The 20,222-nt window shown below is 36.9% G+C and overlaps 3 protein-coding genes across 7 annotated transcripts in view; 1 reads left to right on the forward strand and 2 right to left on the reverse strand.

Moving 5' to 3' along the window:
• The first annotated feature begins 3,080 nt into the window (after positions 1-3,080).
• Positions 3,081-13,097, forward strand: chrm5a (cholinergic receptor, muscarinic 5a). The gene is made up of 2 exons (XM_044143602.1): positions 3,081-3,526; positions 11,442-13,097. The coding sequence occupies exon 2, from the start codon at positions 11,485-11,487 to the stop codon at positions 13,087-13,089; it is 1,605 nt and encodes a 534-aa protein (XP_043999537.1). The 5' UTR covers positions 3,081-3,526; positions 11,442-11,484; the 3' UTR covers positions 13,090-13,097.
• A 64-nt stretch (positions 13,098-13,161) lies between these two features.
• On the reverse strand, positions 13,162-16,867 carry zgc:194887 (uncharacterized protein LOC571819 homolog). Its single transcript, XM_044143603.1, has 2 exons — positions 16,539-16,867; positions 13,162-15,677 (listed from the first exon to the last, which is right to left on the reverse strand). Exons 1-2 carry the CDS (start codon positions 16,681-16,683, stop codon positions 14,983-14,985), a joined length of 840 nt encoding a protein of 279 aa, XP_043999538.1. The 5' UTR covers positions 16,684-16,867; the 3' UTR covers positions 13,162-14,982.
• Positions 16,868-17,723: 856 nt separating this feature from the next.
• The window catches only part of LOC122846572 (KATNB1-like protein 1), a 32,576-nt gene continuing 30,077 nt past the window's right edge, over positions 17,724-20,222 (reverse strand). For 3 of the 5 annotated variants that reach the window (XM_044143608.1, XM_044143606.1, XM_044143605.1), the window contains exons 2-10: positions 19,925-20,037; positions 19,797-19,834; positions 19,436-19,712; positions 19,241-19,356; positions 19,120-19,170; positions 18,951-19,040; positions 18,722-18,871; positions 18,083-18,176; positions 17,740-17,997 (exon numbers count right to left, since the gene is read on the reverse strand). In XM_044143608.1, coding sequence (XP_043999543.1) covers positions 17,965-17,997; positions 18,083-18,176; positions 18,722-18,871; positions 18,951-19,040; positions 19,120-19,170; positions 19,241-19,356; positions 19,436-19,712; positions 19,797-19,834; positions 19,925-20,032 — 957 coding nt within the window. In that variant the 5' untranslated portion in view covers positions 20,033-20,037 and the 3' untranslated portion in view covers positions 17,740-17,964. Of the gene's footprint in view, positions 17,998-18,082; positions 18,177-18,721; positions 18,872-18,950; positions 19,041-19,119; positions 19,171-19,240; positions 19,357-19,435; positions 19,713-19,796; positions 19,835-19,924; positions 20,038-20,222 lie in introns of all 5 variants that reach the window. The other 2 variants (XM_044143610.1, XM_044143609.1) reach the window with 2 other exon arrangements.

Below are 20,222 nucleotides of genomic sequence, written 5' to 3' on the forward strand. Positions count from 1 at the left end.
GATTTTGCATGATTTCCAATATGGAGCTCTAAAATAATTTTTTTAAGAACTTTTCCCATTACAGTAAAAAAGCAGATTGTTTTGTTTACTGTTTTTTTGTTGTTGTTTTTTTGCTGGAAAATGGGTGCACAACTGGGTCAGAGGATAAGCAAGCCCCTGTGGACTCTAGACAGATGCAATCCATCTCTAGCTGTGCTTATGTCCGACCTCATCTTGTCTCACTCACAAGCATTCGAGAATCTGACAGGGACCTGTGGAAAAGCAAGGATGCCTTTAGGACACACAAGATTGATAAAGGAAGATGGCTGAAATCTTAGGTTGGGGAAAGAGACCAGATCTCTTCATTATTGTATAATCTGTATTTCTGTCAATATAGATGGATTTTGGAAAGTCGACCAGATGTCTAGCTCAGTGAAGTGTCTTGTAAAAACATTTTAAGTGTTCTATTTGTTCAATATCACCTATTAGAGTAGTTGATTAAGTCCATTTTCATATATCATAGTATAGTTGGTGAATAAAAAATGCATGAGACTTTCATAGCTTCTAAAATTTCTACATGCCAAATTGATATGATGAAGCATCCAAAGTAGCACTGCTTGTATGTGCACAACTCCATTTATGTCTATGTGTTAGTGTGCAGATGTATTACATAAAGCAATGCAGCAGCACTGTAAAGCCTGAGCAGGTCAGCGGTTTAACAACAATGATGAGCCAGGTGTCTGTCCTCTGGCCTGCTGCCTGGAAATGACTTCAGATCAGCAGGTCAGGCCTGGTGGGTGTGTGGGGGTTGGGATTGGGGCGAGTGGAAGACAACAGCGACATACGACACTCTGTGGAACAGATGTGCTGGGAACAGATTTAGCTGGGATTTTCATGTCAGGCATTAATCGTGAGGCCACAAACATATAGATTTAATCTACAAGCAAAATCATTTCAGACAGGCTGTTACATTATGACACATGTTGGGGGGTATGATGCATGTGTATTTTGTCTACTAACCAGGCTCCTTAGTACACCTAGAGCAGTTTCATAGTCCAGGTGACAAAATGCATTGGATTATCTTCATCTCTGGGATGGGTGATATGTGAAGAATCCTTTAACTCTAAAATTTTTCATATCTCAATCTTTAATTTTTGCCGGTACTATTGAATGAGTTCTGAAGATTTCAGAAGGTTATTTTTTTAAGTTAAAGATTTATTTTTAAAAGTTTAACAAGTCGTCGAACACACAACCTCTATGGGTGAATAAAAGGCATATTTTAAACTAAAGTCTTCAAGCATAACAAAAACGGACATATACTTTGGCTGATGTCAAATAAATAAAATATTGAAATATACATTCTGAAAAATTCTTCTGTTTAGACCATTTTAAATATTGCTTTTTAAAGAATAGTGGCTCACCACCCATGAACCCCACTGCATGTCACAGCTAAATGGGACGCAAAGAGGGTTGCAGCATCATGTTGCATGTTGAGTGCTTTGCTGCAAGAGGGACTGGTGTACTTCAGAAAACTGACAATATAATGAGGAAAAAGCTCAAGCTGTTTTAGTAACATGAACCTGAACAAATTAATTACAAATTTATCTGAAAAGTAAGTCTATATTTTGATGTGGAAGTTACAAAACCATGGTTTGTCATTGCATTCAACCAAGTAAAGTTTAAATAATAATAATAAAAAAGTTTAAATTTACAAAAAAAAAGAAAGAAAAGAAAAAAAAATATTACTCAGCAATTAAGTAAATTGTAACATCATATAATGTAATTTAATTTGACATAATACAGGGGGCTGCACAGTGGTACAGTTGGTAGCACTGTTGCCTTGCAGCGAGAAGGTCCTGGGTCCGATTCCCAACTCTGAGTCTTTCTGCATGGGTTTTGCATGTGTAGGTTCTCTCTGGGGTCTCCAGCTCCAAAAACATGACTGTTAAATTGATTGGTCTCTCTAAATTTTGCTTAGAGGTCAGTGTGTGTGCATGATTAGTGGTCTCGGTGATGCCCTGCGAAGGACTGTCGACCTGTTCAGGGCGTACCCTGTGTCTCACCCGTTGACCATGGGAGATAAGTACTAGTACTCCTCCTGACCTCACTAAGGATAAGGGTGTAAGAAAATGGATACAATATAAATTATAATATAATACAATATAAAAACTAACTATTACCTGCATTTCTACATGAATTCTGTGTACTCTCCCTGTGCATGCATGGCTTCTCTCCTTCCTTTGTCCTGTTAGGTAATACTCATGCTTACCTAACAGTTTTTGAGGTGGCCTGCTCAGTCTCGTTGGTTACTCTACAATTCTAGTGTGGTTTTTAGGCTTTAGGCATAGTGATCTCTAATGAGGGTCTCTTTTTGTTGCCTTGTGATGGAGCACATGTATCAGGGCCATAAATAAATTTAAATATGTGTTAACAGCAGCCTGGTTCTACAAGTGTTTTTCTCTGGCGCCTTAAATGAGAACTCCTGGAACAGATCAGCACCCATCATCCAGATTAAAACACACTTCGCACCCAAGCAGACTCATGTGTACATGTTTGAAGACACACAATCACACAGAGTGCTATAGAAAGAAAACATCTGTCACATCTGTGCTCTGCTTATCTCGCCCAGCCATGTCATTTTCTCCCATGTGGTTTCAAAGACAACATCAGCACAGGACTGATGAATTTGTTCCATGAACTGCAGAGCTTGAGCTGCAGTTAAGCTGTGACAGATTACAATCAAAGTAACTTTTGCATTTCTTTTTGTAAGTAAAAACACAATCCAACATTCAGCTCAACTGCTAATCCACAGCGTTACTCCTTCTGCCCTCAAACCTTCCAAAATGGATTCCTTGAAGCCACCCCAGCCACTATTGCCCCATCCACCCTCTGGAGTCCACACTGCATGCTCACTGTGCCGAAACATGATGAACCATTCACCCCTCTGGGAATTTCTCCTCCCAGCTTGCTAGCGTCAGCTACATCTGTGTCTGTCAGCCTGAGTAGTTCCAGCAGCGGCAGCATAGTGGCAGCAGCCGTGACTTGGCTCCGACATCAGGCTGCCTCTCTGTGCCATTCTGCTGTAACTTGCCGGAGAGGGAGCACAGTGCATCTCACTCTGCTCACTCTTCAAGAAAAAGTTCTGTTTTGCAATTTCTTTGGCTTCAGTGCAGATTTGTTTCAAATTCATGAATGAGAAAGGAAGGCAGCTTTGCTTATAGAGGAGATTTTTTGGAGCTCTTTGGAGAGTGCTCTCCTTACGCAGGGATGCCCAAAGCGTTTCGCTGTCTACCCTGCCGTTCAGACTGTTTCTTCTCTCCCTCTTTGTTCAGACTTTCCCCTCCGGATCCCTTTGGCATGCAAGGGTCAAGTCAGCAGGATTTCTCTTCCACCAGAGTTCTCTTCAGCTGTGTTATGATCCTGTTCCTCTGTGCCACAACTGACCCAAAAGCTTCCCAGGCAAAACAAAAGGATTAACTGTGAACTTTTCTCCCTTGGACAGACAACACTGAGACCACACTGAGACAGACAGCACTCAAAGTCAATTGTGAGTATATTTCTCCTTATGTGTCATTTCTTTTGTGAGGTGGCTTGCTCAGTCTCAAGAGAATCATGACTGATTAAACGTGCACTTTTTGATTAATGCACAAAGGCATGACCTGAATTCAAGGGGAAAAGACATTATGTGTGCACAAGGGCATGTCAGAGAGGAGATGTATTTTTAATGAAGCCTTTTTTCCCTAATGAACAAAACAGAAGATGTGCCCCTGAGAAGATGTGTGTGCATATATATATATATATATATATATATATATATATTTTTTTTTTATAATGACTTATCATTCACCAAATTGCGTATTGCTGCTCAAGTGCTTCACATTTTTATTGTATAAATTATGTATAAATTACAGTCAAAAAAGGTGCACTTGGAAAGGTTTGGAAACAACGTGTGCATTTTATTTCTGAAATTTATCTAAAAAAACTTTTCTTTTTTTTTTGCTGACTTAATTGCATAGGTTCTGTGTTAATCTTCATCCAGCAGTTGCATATTTCTGTAAACATTTTATTAATCTGAAAATAGAACACATATTTTTAAAGTTCTGTAATATTCCTCCTTGTATTTTTCTCCAACCCTCAGTGTAAAATTCCAAAATTGCATAAATTTTCTTTCAGGAATTTTTTGAAATGTACTGTATTTTTATTCATTTATTTATTTATTTATTTATTTATTTATTTATTTATTTATTTATTTATTTATTTATTTATTTATTACAAAAAAGAAATCAATACATTCTTGAAACAGCCACGTCTCACAACCATTCCTGTCGTGCTTTTTGATTAACTGGAAATGACAATACAGAGGGGGATTAAGCAGTGAAGCGTGATTTTAACGAGTCCTTCCAGTCCCCACGGATCCTATGAGGTGTTGCAACAAATGTGGAAATAGTTCTGGGTCTCTTTTGAGAAAACCCATGAACTAGTTGTCTCAACAGAGTTATGGTTTGGTGAGCTTAGAAAAATAATCACCAGACTGTGGATTGTGTTGGTGGAGTAATGTCTGGCTTCCAGTATCTTTTATTTTGCACACATGTGATTCAGTTCAGAAAAATTCTGCCAATTAGAAGCAATATCAAAACATGTACGTGAAAAGCAAAAAATGGCCGACACAGACTGGCATCTCAAAAATTCTTGGTGAGAACACATATGATTTTATTGCCGTGCCATTACTGAAATGAAGAGGGGTTTATGAAAGGTTGTAGATGCTTTGAAAACAGAACTCCCAGAGGCTTTCCGTGTGATCGTTTTATTCCTTTCAGCAGCTGCCAAGTCCACTGTGAGGTACATAAGCGGATCATATTACTCATCTAATAATCCTGTTCATCATTTCTCATTGTAGGTTAGATCTACTTTAAGTTTACTTTTGTCTTAAAATCATAGCTAAGATGAGACACTTAAAACCCTAATACGATTTGTACATCGGAAAACAGAAAAATTTAATTCCTTTAATGCCATTGCACAGTGCACAAAGCATTAAAAACATGACAGATTAGAAGACAGGACAATATAGCACTTCAAAAGTAAAATGAAAAGACAATTCAATTTACTTCTGTATGGATGGTAAGTCAAAAAGAGAATGAAGTGCTATTTGGGATAAGTAAAAGTGCATGTGTAATACCCAAACATCTTTTATTAGCATTATATGGTCTTGTTTTTTGTTTTAATACACCTGTTAATACCTTGACCCTCAGGAGAGTTGGGTTGTAACACAGCGGCTCAATAAAACATTGTTTGAAATATGGTGGAGAGAGTTTCCAGAACCAACAATCAAAATATTTTGTACAATCTGAAACATTAATTAGTTTTACACAATCAGATTTAACTAAATTATACTCACTTTCCTGTTCACCAATTTCTACACATTACCATCTGACAATTTGAACAAGATCCCTTTCTCACCCAAGGACTAAACCAGTTTATTTTTTTTGTTCCAGTTGATTATTTTCTTGAATTACTGGGTTAGATGGTCATAAAAATACTCCAACCTGTAATTGAATTAAAATGTATGTATATTATCTGAAAAGATTGATTCACACTTTTTCCATTTTTGTTTTTAAGTTCATCACTTATCAAACCATAAAAACTCTACATAAAACCTTCTGAAAGAAAGAGAGGCACATAACCTCACTTCCCCTTTTGGCCGTTAGGCAAACGGTATTGTCCATTATAATGTCACTCTGATGTAACACAGCTTACATTTCTGAAAACATTTTCTAACAGTTAAAGTTTGGACAATTGGTAAAATAAAATCCTAAGTCTAATAATTACATATATTTTTTGCAAAGAAAATTTGAGGCATTTTAGGACAGTGCAGGAACCATCATTCAGTTCTTTGCTATCAGCAGTAATATTTCAGGAGCTTTTGATGCCATTAATCCTCTTTCTCTTCTGCTTCACTGAAAGACTGAACGTAAACCAAAACTGATTCAAGGAATATATTTTTTCCAGAAAGCTACATATGCTGAGATGTTAATCATGGGTCAGCGGGCTGACTGCAGTAAACACCAACCAGTGTGCCAAGGAGCTGTGGGCTGATTTGAAAATCATCCACAATCACTGCGGAGATACACACGACATCCCTTGGCTCCTTTGCTTTGACTCACTGCTCTGTCGTCGTCCACTTCCATCTTTATTCTACAAACTACACACAATATTGGCCTGCTTGAGGTGCTGTGTTACAACCAAAGAAGGGGTCTAGAGAAAGGTTACGGATGACTAGGAGCAGCGCGTGGTGAGGGCCATCATGCAGAGCTGCAGGACAGAAGCAGTGATGGCCAGGTGCCAAAGGACCTCAAGCCAGCCTTCAGCGGCATAGCATGAAGACTCAGCATGGATTTCTGCTACACAACCTGTCTTCACTCAAAAGCAGGACACTGTTAACTAACGGATCAATGACCATTATTTATGCATAACGAGCTAGCACAATATTTCAGAAGGATATCTGATACTCTTAGGATGTATATATATAATAAGGGAGATTTGGATTTCTTGGTAGGGGCAATGAGATTTTCTTGCACATTATTCCAACAGATTTACAGCATTGTCTTTAGTAGTAGAATGCATTTAAATGAATTTAAAATCCAGTTATGCAAGAATATCCTAAATATGAGCATGAAAAATTTATCACCAGTACTGTGGCAGTTTTTCTCTTCCTGCCCACGCAAGGTTAGAATCCTTCCCCCCAGTAATTTGTCATATGTGATACCAAACAGTATCCAAGCAATGCCCAAAAGCGGGTCACAACATACTATATACACTATTTATCAAGATGTCCGTACTCTGGGTTCCAGACGTACCATTAAAGTGCTTTCAGTCTTGGTTTAGAGGCTATTAGCAAACTTGACTTGTTCCACCTCTTGACCTCAAGAGCTTTTCCATTTGTGTATTCTGTTCATGAATGTGTATGTCCATGTGTGTGTATTGGGAAACATTCATAACAATCTGGTTTTACATTTCATTTAACATAATCACTGTTTATGCTATCCTGTTTATGTTCTGAGAAGTTAGTACTTTGACTGTGAAATTGGTCATGAACAAAACTTTGCATAGCTTTTGCTATGCTGCTACGATCTTTCACATACCTTTAAAGTCCTGCATATGCTAGATTTTTTAGACATATTGTCATGGTTTACTGAAGAAAATACTTGCACCACTTGAAATTTTTCCCAATTTGTGATGACACAACCAAAAACTCAAATTCATTTTATGAGAATTTTACATTATAGAGCAACATAAAATAGTTTAAAATAGCTTAACAACATGGCTTAAAAATTATAATGTTACACAGTTTTTAAAACAAGTCTATTTGGGTTTTCTTTGACAAATTTTGACTCTCCTCCCCCCTATTTTTGCCTATTTTGTTTTTGCTCACTCAAACTACATTGATGTGTCTATGAACATCAGTTTTCCAAAACACGTTACCTCCAGTGTAGAGCTAACAACCTCATTTAAAATGAGTAGCTTCTTCAGGCAAATACTACTCAAAATGTAACTCCAATGGAGAAAGTTCCCAGAAATCCTATGAGATAAGAAAAGGGTTGGTATGCATTGTTTTATTTACATCTAAAGTTAGAACATGGATATGGCCAACCGAACGTAACTTTGTTCTATTTGTAAATCATTAAATCAGTGGGATTAGTTATTTTTTTGTAATCAGTAATCAGAGAAATTATTATGACTATTACAAGTTGAGAGGAGAGTGTATCTCTTTATTAAATACATTCAAACTCTAAAGGAATATATGAAAAAATGAGGTTGGAAAAACTATGTTTTTTAAATATTTGATGACACGAACTTCCAAAAATACAAGTAATCTTGGAAACATTTTTCTTCCAACGAGCAGCAAGGATAAGAATTTACTGTTACTTTATGAAAAAAAAATTACAATACGGTGGTTCTTCTAAATCTATTAAGTGAGCTGGTAGTCATTATTAATAATTTGGTAATTAATGTTCAAAACAATTTTTCTGTTGCTCAGGGTGTATATTTATTTTATGAAAGATGAACCTCTGACCCCATTGCACGTCTTTTTAAATAGATGTTTTCAGGGTTTGCTCTCTATTTTGTTCCATCTTCCAATCAACTTTGACCAATTCTTTGTCCCGGCTGAAGTGAATCACTCTCACACCATAATGTGGCCATTTCCATGTTAATTTTGGATGATGTGTTAACTGTGATGTTCAGAGTTAGCTTGCAGAGTCAGTTTCTGTCTCACCTGACAAGCTCACCTTCTTCCAAGTGTTTCCTGCATTGTGGCTGATGGAAAAGTTTAAACAGGTCTTTCTGGTCAAGTTATAAAATCCTCTCTGTGCTATGCATTTTTAATAGTAATACTGAAATTAAATGGCACTGGGTTCTGTTGAAACAATAAACTTTAAATGAAATGTATTGTGCTTTATTTGGAGCTTCATGTCATTCCTTAAATTGTACTTCTCACACTGACAGATCATCTTTTAGGAACAAAAATGGAGTGAAAGAAAGTCCACATTGGAGTCCTTGTAGCAACAGAAGAATCGTCCAACCCTTTCTTGTAATCATATCTGTAAAATTGTCCCTGGCATTTTTGATTCAGTTGGCTCAGACAGGTGAGACCACTATCTCCAAAACCAGAGGATTATTTTTGGAAAGAAAAAAGAGGGGTAATATTACTGTTGTAAGTTGACATTATTTCATTCTTTATGTAATTATTTTAGCTTTTTAGCCATTCACACACCTTCCAAGGCTGCAAGGTCACAAGTTGCTCTGCTGAATATAAACTTCACACCTTCCGTACTCAATAAATACTCTCATTGATAAACTCATGGTGCTGTCCTTGGTGCTGGTTTAGAAAGATAAAACTGTTGACTATGATTTTCTTCTCTTTTTGTTTCTTGGTTGCATATAATTATTGCTTATATTTATATGTGCATCAATTTAGAATAAGCAATTTAAGGTCTTTGTCACTCATAGTTTGAGAGATTTCTAATAAAAACCAGATCTTATAGAGAAGAGAAAAAAGTAACTTTCATTGTGGATTTTTTGTGCTTGTTTCATGAGGTAAAATTGTGCACACAGCACGTTACAATACTGGAATGTTATTTGTCTGCCTCCTGGATGGCTGATGGAATGCTGACCTTGCACTGTTACAGAAAGGCCTTTGAAAACAGGTATTTCTCAAGTAATAGGTTTTGATTACAGCCATTGCTTTGGGCTCTTAAATTAAGAGGGCTGTTAAGACAGATCTTTCTTCCTTGTGCATCTCTATTTGATCAATTTAACATTGTATACGAACCACCTTACACTGCAATTACAGTTTCAAATGTAAAATGTCTAAAAAAATTTTCCATCAACTCGAAGCAGCTTCCCTCTTTTGATAGCTGACTATTACAGCCTGTGTTATTTTCAGAAGCATATTCTGTTTAGTACCCCAGAGAGCATTTAACTTCCTGATATACAATTTCCTATTGTAGCATTTTGATTAAAACCCTCAAACAAGGCAGTTCGGTCTGAAATGGAAGAGGGCAGTGTTGGTCAACGAGGAAATGAATGTCTGTTTTTACACAGCCAATTTCTCCAGCGTGGTGCTATTTGTTGACCGCTAAGGGAATAATGTGAGAAGCTATCAGTGCCTACATGTGTGTCAGTACTCAGAGTGACCGACCGCCTGAAAATTCAATTGCTTCAACTGACACAGGGTTTTGTGGGGTTGTTTTTAATTTATTTTTTAATTTATTTTTTCTATCAAGCTTGGGATCATTGTTCATCCACATTGGGAGCCTACAACACCCTGATGGTAAACTGTTGCACGGTTCATTTTCAACCATTTTGGAACTGGGAAGGTAACACACAAGATAGAGAGGCTGAGTTGGAATATGGCAAATGGAGGTTTCTCATTTCAAGAAGATTGAGAGGCAAGGGTCAAAAATCATGACTCCATTTGACCAGTTGGCTTCAGATTTTTGTGGGGGAATGGAAAACATGCTTGGAAAAGGCAGATACATACAACAGTTCATTAACTTAAGTGGAATTATGGTCCAGTTAAGCAGGTTGTTGCACTCTGTTTTTATTCCCATTTGATTTTTACATTTGGTAGGAAAGTGATGCTGCTTTAAAACCTGTAACAACCTTCAAGATCATAAAAATATTGCATGTCACTAAAATTTTATTTTACATAATTAAATCTAATGTCCCAACTTAGAACCATATGCTATCTAACTGCCTTGTCTCTAAAACATTTATCCGGTTAAGCATAAATGGCTCACTATTGCAAGAAAACTTCAGACTTAACAATATGATTGAGATTTGGTGGGAGGGTCTCTGCTGCCCTCTACTGGCAAGAAATTACATATTATAACTATTTAAGAAGCCTCTTCGGGAAAGGGCATTTTTGATCATATTTAATGACTTCATCATGTGAAAGGTTGAGCCATTCATTGTATCAAGTCACATAAGTATGAAGCTCCATGGCAATTCTCATACAGTTCTTTACATTTCTACTGCAAATCCCAATTATCACCGACTCTGATACCGAAAGCACTTGTGGAAAAACCTTCTCAGAAAAAGCCTTTCCCTATGCTTCACCAGTAGAGGGCAGCAGAGAGCCTCCACTTAAATCTCCAGCACCTGTAGACTCTCTTATAATAGTGAGATATCTGTCCCTAAAATAGCTTAAAGCAATAACTATATCCACACAATACATTTCTACATCAGCCACGTAGCATTTTGTGCTTCTATGGTGTTGAATTTCGAGTCTGCTGCACACCAAAATGGCAAATGGTATTGTTGCTACTGATAACATTTCTGAAGAGAGTAGTGTCTATGCATGCAGAACCCAATCTTAACTTTTGAGATTCAAGAAGGCTGAAAACACAGTCCTTGAATATTTTCAGACTGTCAGAAGCTGAAAAACATACAAGGAGAAAACAGAGCAACCTGTCCTTTACTCAGCAATTTGACATTGTTGCTCACTTTAGAAGTCTGAATGAGTCTCAAACATACCTTGAAAATAGCTAACTTTGAGTTCTCATTTTCTTATGCATCACAATTCACAATGAAGAGTTGTTGCTGGGCCACCTGATAGTGATCGTGAATAGTACACACAGCCATTGGGAAAAGACACAATTTTTGAGTTTGAATAGCACTGATCAAACTAAAAAATTATATCTCAAGGTCAATATCTCAGAATCAGCCAAGTCTATACTTCTGTGCGATTCAAATCGTTGTACCTCTCTACAGATATTTGAAATTGCTGTGAAGTAGAAATGAACACCATGCCAAGTGAATTCAAACATAGGTTTAGCAATGGGTAGAATATGTAACTTGTCCTTTTCTTAACATATGAAGTTTTAGAATTTGATACAATATTAATCTGATGTATACTTTGTGGGCCAGAGATTTTACCTTTCCTTTTTTTTTCTTCATTTCAGATGCTTTTGCCTCATATCGAAGATTCAAACATGCTTATGATGGATGGATGCCTGTAATATCCAGAAGACCATGGAAGGAGAAAACCTAGTTAACTTCACCAGAAATAACACTACAAAAGACATCCACCTGGTCACTCACAGTCTTTGGGAGGTGATTACCATCGCGACTGTATCTGCCATTGTCAGCCTCATCACCATTGTGGGCAATGTTCTTGTAATGGTCTCCTTTAAAGTCAACAGTCAACTGAAGACAGTGAACAATTACTACCTACTGAGTCTGGCAGCAGCAGACCTCATCATAGGGGTTTTTTCCATGAATTTGTACACCTCTTACATCCTGATGGGCTACTGGGCTTTAGGGGACCTGGCTTGTGATTTGTGGTTAGCAGTGGATTACGTAGCCAGTAATGCCTCTGTCATGAACTTGCTTGTGATCAGTTTTGACAGATATTTTTCCATTACTCGGCCTCTGACTTACAGGGCCAAACGGACTCCTAGACGAGCTGGGATTATGATAGGTTTAGCTTGGTTGGTGTCTCTGATTTTGTGGGCCCCACCTATTCTTTGTTGGCAATATTTTGTTGGGAAAAGAACTGTTCCTGAAAGGCAATGCCAAATTCAGTTTTTTTCTGAGCCCGTTATAACCTTCGGGACAGCAATTGCGGCCTTTTATATTCCTGTGTCGATTATGACAATCCTCTACTGTCGGATCTATAAGGAGACAGAGAAAAGGACAAAAGATCTCGCAGAACTTCAGGGGGTTAATTATCATTTGGACTCTGGTGAGGCACAGCCTCAGAAGGCTATCATAAGATCATGTTTTAGTTGTAAATTAAGATCAACTTCACATGATCAGAACCAAGCCTCATGGTCATCTTCCAGCAGGAGCCATGCCAAATCTACTGGATCCACCAGTGATGAGTGGTCCAAAGCTGGTCAATTGACCACCTTCAATAGCTACGCCTCTTCTGAGGATGAGGACAGGCCAATGTCTCCGGTGGGGCACAAGCCCTCCGTCAGGAATCAGGCTTGCGAAGCAAACAGAATCATTGTGGGCAGTGAGAGTGAGCAGCTCAGCAGTTTTGATGATGACAGCTTCTTCCAGGCACGTCCCAAAAGCAGCTCTCAGAAGAGTAGCAAATGTGTGTCCTACAAGTTTAAACCTGTGCCCAAAGAAGCTCACGTGGAACACCAGAGCAAAAACGGAAACACCAAGTTGGTGTCCTCAACATTCTCCTCGGCTGAATCTATGAGCATTCCCGCAACCTCCTCAGTGTCCAAGCCTACAGATACATCTCTGAAAAGCCAGATCACCAAGAGAAAAAGGATGGTCCTGATCAAAGAGAGGAAGGCAGCTCAGACTCTCAGTGCTATCTTACTAGCATTTATCCTTACATGGACCCCTTACAACATCATGGTGTTGATTTCCACTTTCTGCTCAGACTGTATCCCACTCTCCCTCTGGCACCTGGGCTACTGGCTGTGCTATGTCAACAGCACCGTTAACCCCATGTGCTATGCCCTGTGCAACAAGAACTTTCAAAAGACATTCCGCATGCTGCTGCTCTGCCAATGGAAAAAGAAAAGGATTGAAGAGAAGCTGTACTGGTATGGACAGAACCCTGCAGTTAACTCCAAGCTCACATGATTGACTTTTTTTGTAAGTTACCAACAATCTTGGCTTTGTAAACTTGGACTCTTCATGTTAGTGTTAATCAATTCATCTGGTGTCATGAAGAGTAACTGCTTCTAATATCCTTCAAAAAGAATGACTATATCCAGTGTTAAACAAACATAATTTTTTTTCACATTTTGTCATTTAACTGCAAACTCCATTGTTTTCCATTGGGATGTTTTGTAGGAAGGTGACAAAACAATTTGTAATGGTAAGGCGGAAAGACAATGTTTTAACAAATAAAAAAATAAAAATTGTAGCATGCATTAGTTTTTCAACATTTGCTATTATAATAGTCTTTTGGAGAAAGACTATTATAATAGTCTTTTGGAGAATGTTTCAACAATAATGAAACATTCAATAATTCAAGAGATGGAAATTTATGCACATTCAAATGAACTCAAAAGTCAAAGAGAGTACCAATGAACATGAGTGTTCAATTCTTGCCAAAATGCGTCTTGTGGATTCAGATCTGTAGTTTGACTTAGAAATTCTAACCCATTAATATGCTTTGATCTAAACAATTCAACTGTAACTCTGGTTGCATGTTTTAGGTCATCGTTTTCCCAGAAGGTAAACCTCTGCTCCAAGCAGTTTTTTCTGTTTATTCTTTTTTCTTTCTTTTTTTTTTTTTTTGTAGTCTATGATAGGCTTACTTCTGGGATTGAGTTATATTTAGCTCCATTTGACTTCCAAAAAACATAATTAATCCCCATAGTATAGTGCTGCTATGACCATGTTTCACCATGGGAATGATGTGTTCAGGATGATGTGTGGTGTTAGTTTTCTCCACAATGGTCTGCTGCAACCCACATGACTCCATTATGGTCTAAGAACCAGGAATCAAACCTTATCCAATCCAAGACATAATTACGTGAACTTCTTGTCATATAAAATCCCACAAAAAACAGTGTTTTGGTTGTAATGTGACAAATTGTGAAAAAGTTGGAGAAGAGAAGTTGAAATACTTGAGAGAAACTGTAAATGTGACATTGTAAATAAGCTTAAAAATAAAATCACATTGCCCATCAGAGTCATAATCAAGGCATGATGTGCATTTTGTTACATATTAGCGGCTTGACGCAATTTGGCAACCTGAAATCCGATAACTTTTTAACTTTTTAATATTGTATTGCTACTTAGATTTAATTTTAAAGGGCTAATGTTTTACATGTTCTATTATTTGCACATTAAGTTCTTGATTATTACAAGCCTTTACATGCTTGTCTCTTGGCTTTGTCAGATAATTAAATATAAATTCAGCTTTACTAGTTCCACATCCCACTTGTCATACTGAGGATGCTTTTTAAGACAAACTTGTAGATCACTCTAAATGACTTGCTTTTATTGTCAATGTTTACAGTAGGAAGAAGGTTGGGGAATACCAACTTTTATAGCTGTCATCCTCAGGATTAGGTTTTTCACTGGGATCAAAAACTACTTTTTATTCAAAATGCTGCTAAGTCATATATTTCCTGCATTTCTGGCCAACCTGTAACATACTGTGGAGAATTTTTTTTTTACTGAATTTATTTTCTTGAAGTATAAGCTATTATCTTACACAATTAATTTTCTACAATTTTGGGAGTTACTGATATTCTTTGCTCTGATAATAAATATGGATGTGAACTGGAGAAAAATGTTTAGCCTACACTGTACAGAAGTTTTTTTGTTTTTTTTATTTACTGTGCTTCAAGTTTGTGAAAAATATTGGTTCCTTACAGTATTTTGTTGTTGTTGAAGGTATTTCTTAAAATGTGAGGAAATAAATATTCATGCCAGTGCCTATTATCAACAAAGGCACATTTATCACCATCTGTGTTGTTACTTATGCACTCAGATTTGATGCAAATTCAGAGAATGTCTTTAGAGCTCATCATTCTTGCAGTGTCCACTGTGAATCACTTTAACAGTTTCTGATGGTCTCACCATCATCCATGCATACTTGCACAGTTTCTCCTTGTTGCAGTCCTTTTGCCAGTAAATAACATTCCTGCGATTCAAATTTGCACCAGCACAAGCATCATACCACCAACCCCCTCCTGGCACACCTTGAAACTCCAGCTTGGCACAGTTTTGGAAATAGTTATCATTGTCTCTGTCTTTCGTCGTAAACTTCTGGTTGTCGTGAAGGTAATTTTCTGTGTCTAGGGTCAGAGCATCCACAGCTGTGCCCTGGAATAACCCCAGCCTCAACCTGTAGCCTGTTGATTCATCTTCGACTTGAAAGGGGTCATACTCTCCAGTCTTGGTAACAGCATCTCTGTCTACGAGTTTCACTCCCAGTTTATAGCGGGCGGGGCCTCGAGTGAGCTCATAGAGATATTCGTTCCCAAGCCAGTGATCTCCTGTGACATCTCCAAAGCCATTCTTGTACTCATCCCAGGTGCGATCAAAATCCACACTGCTGTTGACAGTGATATGCTGAACCACGGTCCAGCCTCCGTCCTGCATGGCACAATAGGCCACAACTGGGGAGTCATGTGGTTTGATCAGATAGACCCCATCTCTGGCTGTTCCTGAAGATGCCATGAGCATTTCATAGCAGTCTCTGGGCAACACTGGAGAAATAAGCATACAAGTAAGTCAGAAAATAGCATCTGAGTCAATAGCCCTAAAAGATTTTTACTGTTCTTTTTTTAACACCTAAAATTTCAATATATTTAATAGAATTTTAAGTGATAAACGAGAACAAAGTTGTGCAGTTGCAAAATATAAGGAGAAATTGGGTTTCAAAAGTAAATACTTAAGTTATTTAACTTAAGCAAGTTTTATTTATATCTATATGACTTAATATGTTTGTCTTTTAGATTTAATTTATTTGTTTTACTTTTTTGATTTATGTTGAATATGTTTAGCTCTAAAGTCTTCATATTACGTTTCTTCTGTTTCCTCCAAACACAGTTGTATTTCCTCAGGTCCTTGTCCTCCAAAGTTTCTTATTTTTTAGTTTAGTTTTTTTTTTTTTTTTTTTTTTTGCCAATCCATTTGTTTTATAATAACCTAACTTTGAAATTTATTGAATGTAAATATCCAACTTTGTAAGAGTTTGCCAAATAAGTCATGTTATTTAAGATAAGCAGGAAAAACCCAAAAAAGCCATCTGTTTGCTGGAAACCAACTGTTTGTCTAGTAAGTTATCTCTTCTAAGATAGAGAATTTACCTTAAAAGAACACTTGTCGTCAATAAGTCACTAAATGATTTCATTTGCAACCTGGAATTTGACAATCCTCCACAACAATAACACAGATTATCTGTGATAAAGCTGATTCATCTATGGGAAACAGTCCTTCTTGTGTGGTTGTTCTGCTAAATCTTCAACTTTATACCAAGAATTTGTGAAATTATCCAGATCTTTAGCTTCTTAAGACAAATAATAAGAGAAGTCAAAATGATAATGAAAACCTAAACAAATAAATACCTTTCATTCTGCGGTTCAAGACCTTGTGGTGTTCATTTATGGGAAGAAGATTAAGATTCTCAGCTTGGAGGTTTTCCATGTCAGCTCTAGCTGCACAGAGGAGCAGCATTGTAGCCACTGGCAGCAGCCAGCATCTCCACTTCATCCTTCACTCTTTGACAAATAGGCTAAACTTGTTGTTTTAGCCAGTTAGAAGATTGAGAAGCTTCTTTCAGGATTCTCAAATGAAACTCTTCTTGAACTGTAATAAGAATACTTCCTTATAATTAAGAAATGCAGCAAAGAAATGTTATTCCCAAATCTTCTTCCATCTGAGTTCAAACATGATTGCAGAGTTCAGATTGGGAGTCCAGTAAATATCATTCTCCACTGCCCACTTGCACATGGACTTTGGTCTCTGGTTCACATCACAAAACAGACACCACCCCTGCACTTATCTATGTGTGATAAACCCACATATCATTGCATGAATTCAATCACTTCAACATTGCACATGGGGCTGAAGTCCAGATAAGGTTTATAACACTATTGGGTAAGAATCTAAGAGTTTTTCTAATCACTCTAACTGAACTGGAATCAATCACATTTCAACAAATATATAATTTGGTACAGACATGGTCATAAAAAGTCCATGTTGGAAAAGTTTTAATGAGCCAAGCAAAAGCAACAGAGAGAATGTTCCAACACTCTAAGATTATCCAATTTCTTAGAGCTCTGTAGTAATGGCCTGACCAACTCTCAATGTCATTAGCCGTACTGCATGTGCTGCATGTTCAGAATGACTTTGTGGTACACCTGGCCAATTAATGCCTTTTAAGAATGTCTTACAGAAAAGACAGGTAATTTAACATGTTATTTGAATCTCTAGAAACTGCAGTTTATTTTCCAGCCTATGATCCAAGATAGCCTATGATCTGTCCCCCTTTGCACTGGCGATATATGGTTGCTGGAGTTATATACATAGAATTAACTGAGCATTAAGCATTGCATCAATTAAGATGGATGAAACTCATTAATTCCTTCCAACAATCATTGAAATGAGTTGAGTCCCATATTTGGTTGTTACTTTACTTGCATAAGTAAGAATCATTGCTCCAGTCTTTCAATAAGAAAATCTATTTTTGATCTTTGTTTTAAGAAACACCAAAAAGAAATGATGTCTAAGTAAAACAATAAAACATAAATGCAAAATTCAGTCATTTTTATTTATTTTTTCACCATGGCACTTAAACAGAAACAATACAATTAACATTTGCCTACTTTTAGAATGATTTTGTATCTTAGTGTACCTTCATTGTTGCAAGAAAATCTTAGTGATACAGTAAAGCAAATCTGCAGTGCAATTGAAAATATTTTAATTTGAGAGAATAAAAGCTGTTAGGTTTCTTCTCATTACTTCATTAAGTTATTTTGATCCTTCTTGGTGTCAACGAAGTTGAAAGAGATAAGACTCAACAACCTAAGGAAGGAAAATTATGGAAATATAATTGCTGAACAACAAATATTTCTGAAATGAGATCTAATGTAAATATATGTATCCTTACTTTGGCCATGTTTTCTGCTTGACCTGTAACAGATTTTAAAAGAGGTTCCTCTTGCCATAATTCCCAAAGTTGCTGGTTAAAAACCTGAAAATTTCTATGAAGGAGAAAAAAAAAGAGAGAAAGTCTTTAGGTGGTATATTGACCAGCAAACACTACTAAGCGTATAAATAATGTGTGAAATTATTGTTGAAATAAATAGAAATGACAACTTTGAATATATAAAGTCAAATCGCCTAAAATAATAAATGAGCCTTATGTCCATACATATATTAATATGAACAGGAAATATTTCCACTCTGGTACATTCTGCAGCATTTTGTTGAAAGGAATCTAACTGTGTTGGAAAATTTTGGCTGTTTTGAAATCAGCCCATTCTTAATCTCAGGTATTATTGAGTGAACCTCTACAATGAACCTTAGCTTTTCCTTCTAAAATGGTGATAAACATTAAGGCATTCAATTACATGATCATAGCCTATCGCAGTAAATGATTCAGTCATTTTTTTCCTTTAGTAATTGAAGTTCATTATGATTTTTTTGTTTTGTTTGTTTAACTGTTGTTTCTTTTAAATAATCTTTTGTGTTTTGTATTCCAGGGTCATTATTTGAATATGGCAAAGATCATCAAAACAATATTTACTCATCCAGCAGAAGTTGAGTTGATCCATTGTAACCACTTGTTTGTAGTTCTTCCCACCAGTTCTTTAAAACTGAACATATCCATTTAAAACCAACAATCAGATACCTACAAATAAACAAACCAAGCCTGAATCCAGTTCCTGTATGATTCCTGTTGTAATACAAACAAATTTTTGGAATATATATTTTAGTCTTTTATTATTATAAGACTTAGCAAGAGAATCACTCACTCTTCGTAGGGAGTACTGAGGACTTTTCTAACCAAAGGAAAGAGGTCAACACAGCAGCCAATGTTAATCCTGGGTGAGTCCTCATCAATGCTGCGGAAGAACAAGAACTCATTCTGAATTTAATGTTCTTGTCAGGGTTTTGAAGATTTCTGCATAAAACAAAGCTTACCACTTGCAAATAATTGGCAGAAAATCAACAATCACACCAGTGTCCTGGATTCTGTAGAAAGAAAATTATGTAAACATACACTGAAATTTTGCAGGACTGAAAACAAAACTTCAGTACATACTTTAGGAAATATGTCAACAGTTCCCCAACATTCCTCCTCCACAATGTTAAAGCCACCTTAAGTCTCAGATTTCTTCCAAACAAAACATCAGACATTGTGCTGTGATCCTTTCTGAGCTGGGAAAACAAACTATAGTTCAGACAGTGCCACACAAAACCAAGCATGGCACAAGAATATGTGGTCAGTGACATTTACCTCAGTGAGTGTATCGTTGTCAGACTGTTCAGAACCAGTTCCACTGGTTTTGTAGTTGTTAGTGACATTTGTTGAGACGTCTGATGGATCATTAAAGTATGTTTCTGGTTGTGTGGCTTGTGAGCATTTCATATCATTTTCCTTGTTTGCTGCATCAAAACCTCTCCCGGGTCCGAGCTGCTTTCTTCGAGCTAGAGTCAGGTGATGGGTCTTCCTTTTACACGACACCACCCGCTTCACTCTGCCTGCACTGTTGCCAGACCTGCTTACTGAATGCCTGGAAAAGGGAAAACAGTCAGAGAACCTGGACAAGAAGTACAATCCAACAATCCTAAGGAAGCACAAAATATGAAGAGCACACCTCTTTCTGTTGAAGTCCTCGTGTTTATCATAATCCGTCTGTAAAAAGAAATATGTGAGGATATGATTAAATACACAAAAAGTCCAAGCAATCACATACAGGTTCACACATCATTTGATTCAGCTGACCTCTTCAGAGCTTCCCCTATGAGCATAGCTTACTGTGTACTGTGCTTCATCATAATGGAGGACATGGTAAGGATTGTGGTCTCTCCTGTTTTTACTGCTGGAGTCCATCAAAACTGTATAGAGAAACACAAAATGACATGACACAGGTATGTTTTTTTTTTCCTAAACCAGTCCTAGGGATAAGGATAAATTAGTTTCTAGTACTGGATTGTTATATAAATACATTTCAAAAAGTAATATAATCAGATCTGTGAACTACATTTATTATTATTATAATAAATGCGTCATTATTATATAT

This window comes from Gambusia affinis, linkage group LG16 (assembly GCF_019740435.1).
Source record: "Gambusia affinis linkage group LG16, SWU_Gaff_1.0, whole genome shotgun sequence".
Classification (NCBI taxonomy): domain Eukaryota; kingdom Metazoa; phylum Chordata; class Actinopteri; order Cyprinodontiformes; family Poeciliidae; genus Gambusia; species Gambusia affinis.

Bases quoted from the DNA above. Each gene is read 5' to 3' on its own strand.
- chrm5a (XM_044143602.1), top strand. From the start codon at position 11,485: ATGGATGCCTGTAATATCCAGAAGACCATGGAAGGAGAAAACCTAGTT.
- zgc:194887 (XM_044143603.1), bottom strand. From the start codon at position 16,683: ATGAAGTGGAGATGCTGGCTGCTGCCAGTGGCTACAATGCTGCTCCTC. The intron at 15,678-16,538 runs GTATTTATTTGT...TTATTTCTCCAG, and splicing joins CTTGAACCGCAGAATGAAAG to TGTTGCCCAGAGACTGCTAT.